Here is a 12,654-nt window from a genome sequence, read left to right as displayed (position 1 = left end):
CTAGTGCGAGTTTCCTTACGAGCTAGCCTTACACTAGGGGACAAAGTTCTAGCTCTACAAACACGAACACTTGGCCTACGAAAACCTCTAGTACGTAAAGCAGCACGTCTACTTCCCTTTCGAGGTGGTGAAGGCGACTCAGACGACTCAGGAGACAGGGCAGCAGAAGAGGAGGACAAGAGAATGGAGCTGGGAGTACGTGGCGTAGGGGACAATGGCGGTGAGCTGGGGTCACATCTCCTTTTTCTTTTTGCCCCCTTCCCATATTCAAGGCCCCTTCTCACAGGAGCCTTCCCTGCTGAGGTGCTAGGCACTGACACACTCACTTCAGGCACAGAAACAATCACTTCTGGCCCGGACTCTGCACTTGATTGTGTGTCATACTCTGCCAGGCTTGATCACACACCGACGTCACTGCCATAGTCCATCGAGGCTTTCAACAGTTCACTGGCTATTGCAGAGTCACTTAGGCCCTTAGTAGTTCCTGGTAAGGTTTTGAAGGTGGTTGAGGTCACAAAACCATTTTTCGGAGGGCTGGAAGGCACAGACTCGGAAGAGCTCGAGTTGGACATGGTGTCACCGTGGAAGATTCGCGTGGACTGACGCTAATCAGGGGCAAACCGCGCGAAAATATCACAGTGTGACAACTGGGGAAACAAGCATTTCCCAATAGCAGAAAGTGCTTGCGAGATGACGGCGCAGATTGACACGTATGAGCCGTTCGCGTGTTGCCATATCGCACGACGAGGGAGGGCCGCGCATCGGTGCGTGGGTGGGTAAAAAAAAATGATACTTGGCAATAACCGAGGTCAGTAGTACAAAGGTCAAGTGTGCTAAACGTAGCTCACGGGTGGCGGGCCTGATAGACAATACCAGCTGGAGCCTGCTTGCCCGCGGTTATTCAAAATTAACTCAAATCGCAATCGCGACGATCCGCCGTTCTGCCCTTTGGGCCGACCATCGCAAATGCGACGATCCGCGTTTTAGGGGCTAATGGTGATGGATGGAATTTCTCAATGTGTTGTTTGCTGATGATGCAGTACTACTTGCAAATACCGCGAAAGAACTTGGTAGATTAGTGCAGTTTTGCTGATGTCTGTGAGCATCGTGCCTTGAGAGTAAATGTAGAAAAGAGTAAAGTGATGGTTACTGAGAGAGAAGGTGACTACCAGTGTGATGTTACAGTGAATAGAGAGAGACTGGAATTAGTGAGAGTTCAAATACCTGGGTACAGTGATAGAAAAGAGAGGAAAATGTACAAAAGAAGTTGAAAGTAGAGTGACACAAGGAAGAAAAGTAGCTGGTGCAATGAAGGCTTTGATAAGAAACAGAGGCTTGAGTGTTGCAGCTGCACAAGGCTTACATGAAGGAGTGTTAGTGCCAACTTTAAGATATGGCTATAAGACTATGGTGTGGCATGAAAATGAAAAGTCAAGAGTGAGAGCAGTGGAGATGGAACTGCTGAGGAATGTATGTGGAGTACAGAGGGTGAATAAGATACGAAATAATGTGATTCATGAAAGATGCAGAGTAAGGAGGTCAGTGGACACCAGAATCGAAGAGAGTGTTCTGAGATGGTATGGTCATGTGGAAAGAATGGATAACATTAGTGGTTAAATAGGTATATCTGAGTGAATTCAAAGGAGGGAGGAGGCGAGGTAGGCCAAGGAGAAGGTGGAGAGATACGGTGGATGAATGTAAGAGGAAGGGAGGTGTGGAAGGAAGTGAGGCTAGGGAACTGACAGGAGATTGAGCTAGCTGGATGAATGTTGTGAGAAGAATTGCATGCACAGGGATTTTTGCACCCCTTTTAATGTGACAGCGTCTGGATTGACTCTATCAGATACGATTATGTGAAGCTACAGAACATGGTGAATGTTTTTGGTGTATCCGACAGAGCCAGGATTCTGGGGGCTTGAATGATGAGTGAATGGAAGCGTGGCCCATTGGACTGGGCAAATTTGGGTTGTCTGGACATTGCTATTCCTCACCCTGCCCTAGGGTGGGAAAGGAGGTCCGGATGATGATGATGATGATGTAACCTACAAATATTCTTCAGTTCATTTTGTTAGGTAATTCTTGTTTGAGATTTTTTTTTTTTTTTTTTTAAGAGAGGTTAGGTAGGTAACCTAGCTGTCCCTCCGAAGCACTTAATTTTTCACATAAACAATTAACATCATACTTCGACGTTTCATATTTCACGCAGTTTTGGCGGAACATACCTCCGTCAAAGTAGGAGGAAAGACTGCATATAAATGTCCCTCAACTCCATTCTTATCCCAAGTTCCCCAAAAGGACAATGGTGAATCATGAAAAGGGTAATCTCAGCCTGCAGTCCACCATCTTCACACCCTGATGAGTCATAAGTCAAAACACCACCACCAACTCAAGTCTCTCTCCAACAACCAGCACATCACACTATGAGTTACCCTCCCTCTTAACAATACTCACCATTTACTTTCAAATCATGACACTCACAGACACTGACAAAACTCAGAATCACTGCAAAGGTCTTGTTCAACATTAGTATTTGCAGACGGTCTTCCTCCACTCCAGTGGTACAATTCATCCAGAATTCTGGCATTTTTCCCAAACATCACTTTGCAGTCTTTCCACTATACGTTATCATTCCAACATTTTGCATCAGCATTTTCTACCTTCCTACCAAAATTTTTCTGAGTTCTTCCCTTCTACTGCTGATATACTGTGTCACTACATTCCTTCTTCGTGTATCATCACAATGAGTAACATTACCCTTCTTTCATCGTTCATATTCATTACTTTTCAAACTGCCATATACCTCTTTCATTCAAGAGCACTAATTAATTTTCAGACCTCAAATTTACCTACTCTTCCTCAATTCATCCCAGCATATTTGCACCTCTTTCCCAAACAGTTACCCTTTTCTAGAAAATTTGCATTCAATTTCCTCTCCAATTCATTATTATTCTTTCTACCTTTCTCTTCACCAACTTCTTTACTTCCTTTATCTAAACTCCCTTCCTGCATCCACCTCACACACTTCTGTCCTCCATATCCCATTAAGTTTTTCTCCTCTTGTTAGGGGACATTCTTTTAACACTTCAGCATTCTTAACTATCCCATCTCCATTAAGCCTATGACAAACAATATCCCATCTCCATTAAGCCTATGACAAACAATCTCAAAGACAAATGACAAGAAAGACTGATAAGAATAATTCTGTAAAGTAAATTGTTTGCCTCAGCATTGTGCAAGTCAAATTTCTCTTCCATCATTTGCATATACTGTATTATTCTAACCCTGGATGTCCTACAACTCAAAGAAGCAGAACAGGAAATCAGGTCAACACAATTTCACATCCAGGGTCTTCCTTTAAAGTATCGAAAGAATGTACTGGCTGTCCTGAAAGTTATTACATCATGAGCACATGATAAGAGCAACAAACCTGTCCATCAAACTACACACCCAGGCCCTGCAGCACCAAGTAGTACAGTACAGAATTGGACTTCTCACAATAACTCTCCATAGCCTCCAGACTGGAGAACTGTTTGTTGTTCAGCCAATCCTCACGACTGTCAATGAGACTCTTTAACCACCGCTTGGAGAGCTTGTGTGTCTCTACAGCCTGTTGAAAAACAATGACAACACCTTACTAATTTTCTGAAATGAATATATAAAAATGCAGCCATTACTGCTAAGTTTTGTACATATACAGGTGGTCCCCTACTTATGACTGGGCTACATTTCGAGAAACTGATCATAAGTGGAATTTTTCATAAGTTGAAAATGCATTTAATACACCTAACCAACCGAACATCACAGTCTAGCCAAGCCTACCTTAAATGGGCGTAACATTTACATTAGTCTACAGCTGAGCAAAATCATTAACACAAAGCCTACTTTATAATATCTCATGTTATTTACTGAATACTGTACTGTGCGGAGATCGTTGATTGCAAAAGTCCAAGTTTACAAGCGATGCCCATTATGGACTGGTTCCTATCGATTGGTCAGAGTCACCTGCCACGCTGCATTTGGCATACACTGCCTGAGGCAGCGATATACTGTACTGGTCATCTACTGTTGTCATCACATGATAACTCTTGCCTGGGCAAACAGAAGTGAGCCTTGTGTGCAGATGTCAGTTTACCGCATTTTGTTTCCTCTGTGCTTGGAGGCAAGTGTGGGGTGCAATATGATAGAGCTGTACTGCTTGCCGGCCTACAAGCCTGCACCTCAGTTCCCGCCTTTGTCTCCCTCATGAGTGGTCATGGTTGCAAGTATAGTTGTGAAATGTATGCAGTTGCATTTGTGGTGGTTCCCTACCTCCTTCAGGTTGCAGCCCTCCTATGCAGCATTCTTGTGTGTGTGATGTTGGCCCCACCAACACCTGATAAGTGGAAGAGGAAGGATTTGACTCTGGAGAAGAAGTGTGAGATATTAAGCAAAGTTGATGCAGGCTGGACCACAGCACACACTCTGCAGGAATATGATTTAGCCCATTCAACTTTGATATCAAGTCACATGGCGAGCTTATGCAGTATGGACAGGAATTTGGCAAAAGCACACGTAGGGGCTAAAGGAAGGTCATGGTTCAAGCCCACCACGCCGTCATCAACTGGTCAACTTTGTTGTGGTTTCGCCAGAAGTGTGGTGCTGGTGTACTTGTGCATGGGGCCAAGGTGAAGACTGCTGCCGAGAAGTTTGTACGCCTACACAACTTACATGACAAAAGGCTTCCGAAGGATGGCTCTTTCACTTCAAGCTTCGCTATGGACTTATGGGCCATAAGGCACATGGCGAGCTGACCCGAGTCGCCAGAAAGTGCAGTGCCTGATCAAGGACAAGGACCTTGCCCTTGGTCAAGTCTATAATGCTGACGAAACTGGTCTATTCTACCATTCACTGCCCACCAACTTCCTTGCAGAGGAGGAGAAGGAGAAGACTGTGCCTCGTCAAAAGTTATCCAAACAACGTGTGTCTGTTGATGGATAGCCTGCCTCTTGTATGGTACCATTCTCTGAAGCCCTGGTTTACCGCCAAGATCTTCAGAGACTAGTTCCACAGGCACTTCATCGAGGAAGAAAACCGTTATCAAAGGGAGGTCCTTGGTATCGCTCATGGCCAGGTGAAGGCACTCCTGTTCCTAGACAATGCCTCTGCGCATCCATCTGAGAAGATTTGGTTGCTCATGACGGGCGGATTAGGTGCATGTTTCTGCCACCTAATACAACTGCTCTGATTCAACCAATGGACTAGGATGCTACTGTGGCTGCAAAGAGACTGTACCAGCAGAGGTTCCTGAATGAGGTGATGGTGGTGCTGGAGGACAAGGACGTGGCCGAGGACACACGTGGGGAGCAAACCTTGCAGAATCTTCAGTATTATGACCTGAAGCCTGCAGTGTTCAACTGGGTGAATGAGTGGAAGGAAGTCTCCTAGAAAACCCTGGAAAGTGGTTGGTCTCGTCTCCTCCAGGGAATCGAAGCCAAGCACAACTTTGAGGGGTCTGATGTGGATGATTTCCACTGGCGTCTTCAAACAGCAGGAGAGCAAGTGGAAGTCGACAACTTGAGGGATTGGCTGGACGAAGGCGGTGGCGATCCTGGTTAGCGGACCATGTCTGATGAGGAGATCGCCGCTGCTGCCTCTGCAGACACAAAAGAGGACAGCAACACCGACGAGGACAAGGATGAGGACTGCTCACAGCCCCCCGCAACTCCTTCACTCCCTCGTCTCAGTGCCCTACATGCCAATCTGAAGGAGAAGGAGGTGCTGGAGTACACCAAGCACCTGCACAGTGATAGGAAGTTGATGCCGCTCAGCCTGGCGATGGAGCTGCGGGCAGGCAGGGGCGTTGTCATCCTCCAGCAGAATCATTGGTCCTATCGTCAGACCAGGATCAACTCCTTCTTCAAGCCTGCCACCCCCACAAGTGCCAACCCAATCTCAGCACCACCACCACCACCAGCACCAACACCACCTCATTTCCCGCCTTCACCATCGGACCTGCAACAAAGCACATCAACTGTTGAGTCACTGTTGGACATAAGTTTTTGGCTGTCTTCGGAGTCTCTTGATGCAGGTAGGCCACTATCGCCATGCCACACCACTCATCACTCAGCTCCAGCAGGTAGAGGAGGAGGAGAAGGAGGAGTTCTTCGACCTTTGCTGTATGCAAAGGTTAACCACTAGACCACATGGGACAACTACATACCTGCTGGAGATGCGCGGGTTACAAAGCCTGTCTGCAGTGCACTGGGTGTTAAGTACCCCAACTGAATGCTTTTTGGTAGGGAACTTAGGCTTTTCATGATTTCCTTGGTGTTGAAATTTATTTAGGATATTCCCATGTGTGTTTTGATGTCAAAATATGGCAGACTGACCTGAAAACAGTGCCAAAATTAGGAGGAGTATTGTACATACAGTGGTGTACAGGTAAGGTGTTTTTTGGTTTTCAACGGTTTTTGTGCATGGTTTTCTTGGTGTTACAAATTGCTTTTGATATTTCTATTTGTGTTTTGATGTCTAAATATCGCAGAATGGCCAAAAGACAGTGCCAAAATTAGGAGGGGAACCGTACTTTTTTTTTTTTTTAATGTGTCTGACTCTGGGCATAGCCTTTGCAGCCTGCTCCCAGGGCCCAGTAGTCCTCCTACATACCATACACCTCTACATGTCACCACTTCAGTGCTAACACCCACCATCTATATTGAATACATGCTAGGGCTGTCTCATAAAGAACTGGTGTATTGGGGTATTTTTACGACATCGGCAGGTCTTCTGACAGATCAGTAAAATCTGCTTTTATGAAACTAAAATCCCTAAACTGTTCCCTGCCCCAGCAGGGATTTGAACCTGGGTCCAGTAGGACTGAAGGCCACCTCTCTACCGATTGAGCTACCGCTCATCATTTCTTAGAGCCCTTGGTTTGAGATGCGCTAGAAGACCAAGGGCTTAACTTTGCAATCACCTGTGGCATTACAAAGAGGTATAATTGTCAGGCGGTCTTTAAAGGTCTTAAACCCATGTGCCAAGGCTTCCCCTTCCATCAGGAAGGTGTAAGAGAGCAGCCCTTCCAAAATACACCTGTCTCATTCATGCTGAAGACTCGGCCTATTTTGTACAAGCCCTCCTCTACCACCTTCCTGACAGGAAAGTCTCGGTGGTGGTAACGTCTACAGCACCCACCTCATCACACACCCTGGCATGGCGCAACTCTTTGCGCTGCCTAAAGCGATGGAATCAACCCTTGCTGGCCGTAAAAACTGGCGAATTTTCCACACGTATCACCTTAGTCACCTTGGCACAGATTTCCAGTGCCTTCTCACAAATCACATTGCTGTTCACTGCCATATTTGCTTCACACTGGACACATACTTGTACAGCACCTTCTCCATTTTTAGTACAGTAATCTCTCAATTATCCAGTGTAATTCAGCCAATTCCCCACTGGATATTGCACCAGTATCCCCAGCCAACTATCCTTTGGCACTGAGACGAATACTATATCACCACCCTAAGCTATATGTCTCGACCCTCTATCCTAGAAACTTTCCTACAATATTACCCATGAGTAAAAGATTAAAATCTATCTATCTATTGCCTGATGCCTTAATCCCATAAGGGGAAGCCACAAACAAATTGCCTCCATGCAGCCCTGCCCCTTGCCATTTCGCTGCCCTTCCCCCAGCTCACACCCCCAACTAATATACCTCTCCACTCCATCTCTCCATCTCATCCTCGACTTCCTCCTCCCTCCACCTCACTCACATTCACTCCCCTCATTAGTCTCTCGCTCTCAATCCTCTCCATATGGCCAAACCACCTCAGTGTATTTCTCCTAATGTTTTCAATCACATCCATAGCCACACCACAATGCTCCTTCACTTCCTCACATGTCAGTCTGTCTCTCCATGTAACTCCACATGCTCCTCTCAAGTAACTCATTTCCACTGCTCTCCCTATTGACTTGTGTTCTTTCAATCAAGTATAAAATACAGTACAGTACTGATACAGTACATATAGTACAGCAATACTGAACAGTACATAATATAATCGTGATTATACTCACCTAGTGTTAGTACTGCCACAAAAGCCACAGACTCAGCCATCATGCAGAACTAGGGTACAGCATTCAGAGCACTAGGGCATGGAGCACTGAGGGGTCACAAGGGGAGTCACAGCACTACAAAAATTGAGCAAAGGCATGGGAAGCCACAGGAAAAGTTACTGCACTGGGTGTAGCCACGGAGTGGGTCACAAATGCACAAGGCACAAATGTGTCCTCACTATACAGCATCCAGTAGAGAGAATGAGAGGGTGATGGTTGACTTGGTGCATCGGGTGGGCCACTCCCACAACGCAATGTGATTGGCTGGCATGTGTTGCTGTGTTGCTGGCAGGGATGGAAAAAATCACAGATTAATTTTTTTTAATAAAAAAAAAAATCAATTTTTTTATTTAAATTTATTTTTTTAATTAAAATCAGAATTTTTACAAAACTGATTTTTTTCCAACTCTGATTTTGCCTTTGGGAATTCTGTCAAAAGAGTACCATACTGTTTTTTTTTTTCCTCCCACTTGCTGCAATGCGTCCATTTGGCATGATTATATATCACTGTTCAAATAGACAGACTTACAAAATTGAAAATAATAATGCGAATGGGAAGTGGGAGTAAGGCAGTGCACCACAGGCTAGCACCTCCTGGTATGGGGGAGGTTACTCACACTGTCAGATACTAAAGAAAGTTGCCAACTTGTCTTTTATTTTTGGTCAAATTAGGATCATAATCATTAGACTGAATCATGTTACTGTGTATTCAAAGAAGAGTTCAGTTCATATGTTAACACTGAGTATAATCACAATTATTGGTATTATCAAAGAGCCTTCTTTCCTCTCTTTTTTAATATTTGCCTTGTAAAATAGGTGGGGGTGCTCACCATCCACTCACTCAATGTAGTGCTGCTGTCGGGTGTCTGCCCTTTCCTCTCCTCCATCCTTCTTTCCTTCCATCCTCTTCTGTCTTTCTTTCCTGCATTCTTTCCTTGTCCTTCTGCCTACGGATGACTTTACACTCCCTCTTCTGTCTTTCTTTCCTTCATTCTTTCCTCTTCCTTCTGCCTGTGGGTGACTCTACTCTGAGTGATATGCCAAATGGTTTCCCGTACACCAGGAAACCATTTACTACACTGGGTGGCAACCATATAACAAAATTTTGGCGCCTGGTGGTTTAGTGGGTAATTATTGCGCTACAGTTGGATTGAGCTGGCGAAGGTTTATATACAAGGGGTGGTTGGGGTTGATTGCTCATGTAATGCCACTCAGGGATGAGTGAGGTTGGTCACTCTCATCTTCAATGTCGGGACCAACTGCTTAGCCCCGGGCTCCTACACTCCTCATGGGGCAATGTAGAACTGGATGATGGATGGATGGATGAACAAAAAGCAATCACTGCTGCCTGACTTGATCAAGATTACTTCAGGAAGAGTACAGACCAAGCAGACTTGATGGATCTGCACATCACACATCCATCACATTCTCTGTCTTCTTCATTAAAAAAAAAAAAAAAAAAAAAAAAAAAAAAAAAAAACAATCATGATATTCTCACTCTGATTTAAACCGATTTAAATCATTTTATTTAAATCACAACAACCCTGGATGCAGGCTCTGCCTGTGGGTCGATTGGGTCCTGTCTCTGAGCCAGATGATACACATTACCACCGAAAAATACATAGTACCACCAATTGCTTCCCATTTCTGACCCAGATATTCACTAATTTTGCTAGATATTGTTTTAACAGAACCAACCAGAAAACAATGGATATTGCAACAGGCTGGAAATTGTGACAACAGACAATTGTGATTACTGTAACACATCATTAAAACCCAAATGCCGGTCTATTTTAAACACAGTCGTCATCTCACTAAGGACAATTTCCTGGAAACTGCTTGTTTTCAAACTTTAACCCCTTAACTGTGATGTTCCTTTTCAAAAGGACCTATTCACAGATTGCAACTTTCCTTTTGAAATCCACAATTCTGTTTCAAAAGACACGCCCTGTATTCTGCCGCGAGTACTTTGTGTATTCATTCGCCTACGTTTGGGGCTGCCATTTTGTCATTTTTGCTTCCTTCTGACAGCATAGCTCACAAAAATGAGGATAGTTTGTTACAGCGACACACAAAAACACCAAAAATGACACTGCTTCCACTTATCTCAATGGCAACATAGGAGCATCTAGACGTTCATTAAAGTTTACCTTTCTTGTGCATGTATTATTTTTTTCTTGTGTATCAATATGAAAATTATTGAATTGAAAATGGGTGACTTTTGGATGGACTGCTGCACCAGGGGCATCACTGTTGCCACCCTAGCCGCAGTCAAGGGGTTAATATCTCGGATAGTACAGGTTTACCCCAGTTTATCGATCCAATTGGTTAGGTAAAAACCCATCGTCAGGTGGGGTATCATATCGGGGTAGATTTAACATATGGTATAAAGTAATGGGATGCATTTTTCAGCCTTGGGTTTCCCCCTTACCAAGTTCAAAACCCACCCAAATGAGCCCAAAAACAAGTTTAAAGCCAATCTAAATGGCCTGACAGCTATAAGGATGCTAACCTAAGCCTAAAACCAACAAATAAAATCTGAAAATTGTCAAATATGTCTGGAAAAAATCAAGCTTAGTAAACTGTACCCCAAAATGACAATGATATGAAGGATTCAATAATAAGAATGATGATGAAAATATATGATAGAGAAATAATACCAAATGAATGGCACAAGGCATACATAAAAAATATATATATAAGGGAAAAGGTAACAAGAAAGATTTAAACAATTATAGAGGACTGATACTGAACTCACACCTGATGAAAATGATGGAGAAAATAATAGAAATGAAGGAGACAGAAAAGCTGGAGAATATGAGTGATTAACAGTGAGAGGCAAGGAAAGGAAAGTCAGTAAGGGAACATCATTTTTTTTATAAGAAATATTATTGAAGAAGCACAGCAGAAAAAGAAAGAAATAACAGCAATATATTTTGATGTATCAAAATGCTTTGACAAAATGGTATTAAAGGAAGTAATGAAGGAATTATGGCTAAAGGGAATAAAGGGTAAAAACTGGAGAATGATATATGAAATTAATATGAAAAATGAATTGATACCTATGACAGAAATTGGGGAATGTAAAGGAGTGTATGTACAGGAGATGTTAAAACAGGGATCAGTGCTAGGGGCCAAAATAAGTTCAATAACTATGGATTCACTAAGCAGAATGATGAGGGAAAAAGAAAGTAATTGGAAAATAGGAAATGTAAGGATAAGCCCATTAATATTTCAAGATGATATCATGGCAATAGAGGAAAATTACAAAATACAGGATACAATAAACACAATTGAAGTATTTCTAAAATTAAAAAGACTAAAAATTAATGAACATATAACAAAGCAATCAGCATTAGTAGGCAAGGGACAGTAAAAATAAATGGTAAAGAGATTGTAAGAACACAATGTCATAAGTACCTGGGAATAATTATACAAGAAAAAGGGAAACAAAATATTAAAGTGGAAAATATGAAAAATAAAGCAAGGGTAGTGGCAAATGAATGTATTAACATCATAAATAGAAAAGAACTGAAAAAAAGTAGAATTAAAATTGGGCTAAAATTATTTAATACTTGTGTATTACTGATAATGTTGTTTGGAGGGGAAAGTGGGAAAACATTAAGAGAAAAAGAAAAGAAAGCTCTAAATAGTGTTCAAACTCAGTACTTAACAAAATTAATCAAAGTACCTAGGACAACAGCGAAATGTGCTTTATTAAATGAAACACATGAAGTAAAAACAGAACACAAAATTAATCAAAGAAAACTTGAATATTACACTGAACTCAAGAATAGGGAAGAAGACGCTGTTGAAGTAAAGATGAGAAAACATTGTGAAGATTCTGAAAGAAAGTACGTGAGAGAAATAAAAGACATTAAAGAAAAGTACAGCATACCTGAAGACTTAGAAACATTAGAAGAAAAAGTGACAAAAAGGGTAATAAAAGAATAAATAATGAAAAAAAAATAAAGAAGAAATTTGTGAAGACATGAGAAAAGGGAGTAAGACAAAGGAATGAGTGGAACAAGAAATAGGCCTACAGAGATTTCATTCATTCATTCATTGCCAGACGCCATGTATCCCAAACGGGGTGGTCAAGGGCTTAGAGTTAATTGTTTTACAGTGAGGGGCACTAATCCTCCACCAACCCCACTTGACACGTAGGGATGCCAACAGCATCTGGTGTTTCCAGGCGGTCACCCATCCAAGTACATTGAGTTTGAAAGCGCAAAGATTATATTTTTTATTCGAACCAGAATGCTAGAAGTGAAGGAAAATTATAAGAAAAAGTATGAGCCTAACCTTATATGCGACATGTGCCAAGAAGAGAATGAAAATCAGCATCATTTATTCATATGTAAGGCATACGAAGATTTAACAAGCGAAATTAAAGGAAAAGAATCAATAACAGAAATACTAAAACAAAATGAATTACAGGTTGTAGCAAATACAGTGGGCAGAATAATGAAACAATGAGAAGTAATTATGAATATAAGGAGGAACATAGAAATGAACAATAGAGACTGAGAAAAAAGAAAAAAGAAATACAGTAACCCC

General features: G+C 42.4%; 1 protein-coding gene across 1 annotated transcript in view; it reads right to left on the bottom strand.

The window, feature by feature from the left end:
- The window catches only part of sicily (NADH dehydrogenase (ubiquinone) complex I, assembly factor 6 homolog sicily), a 78,501-nt gene that overhangs the window by 28,222 nt on the left and 37,625 nt on the right, over window positions 1–12,654 (bottom strand). The window contains exon 4 of the mRNA XM_080286104.1: window positions 3,448–3,607. Coding sequence (XP_080142230.1) covers window positions 3,448–3,607 — 160 coding nt within the window. The remainder of the gene's footprint in view (window positions 1–3,447; window positions 3,608–12,654) is intronic.

This window comes from Coenobita brevimanus, chromosome 110, assembly GCF_032717465.1.
Source record: "Coenobita brevimanus isolate Jiangsu-jjx chromosome 110, ASM3271746v2, whole genome shotgun sequence".
Classification (NCBI taxonomy): Eukaryota; Metazoa; Arthropoda; class Malacostraca; order Decapoda; family Coenobitidae; genus Coenobita; species Coenobita brevimanus.
This window is presented reverse-complemented; position numbering and strand designations above follow the sequence as displayed.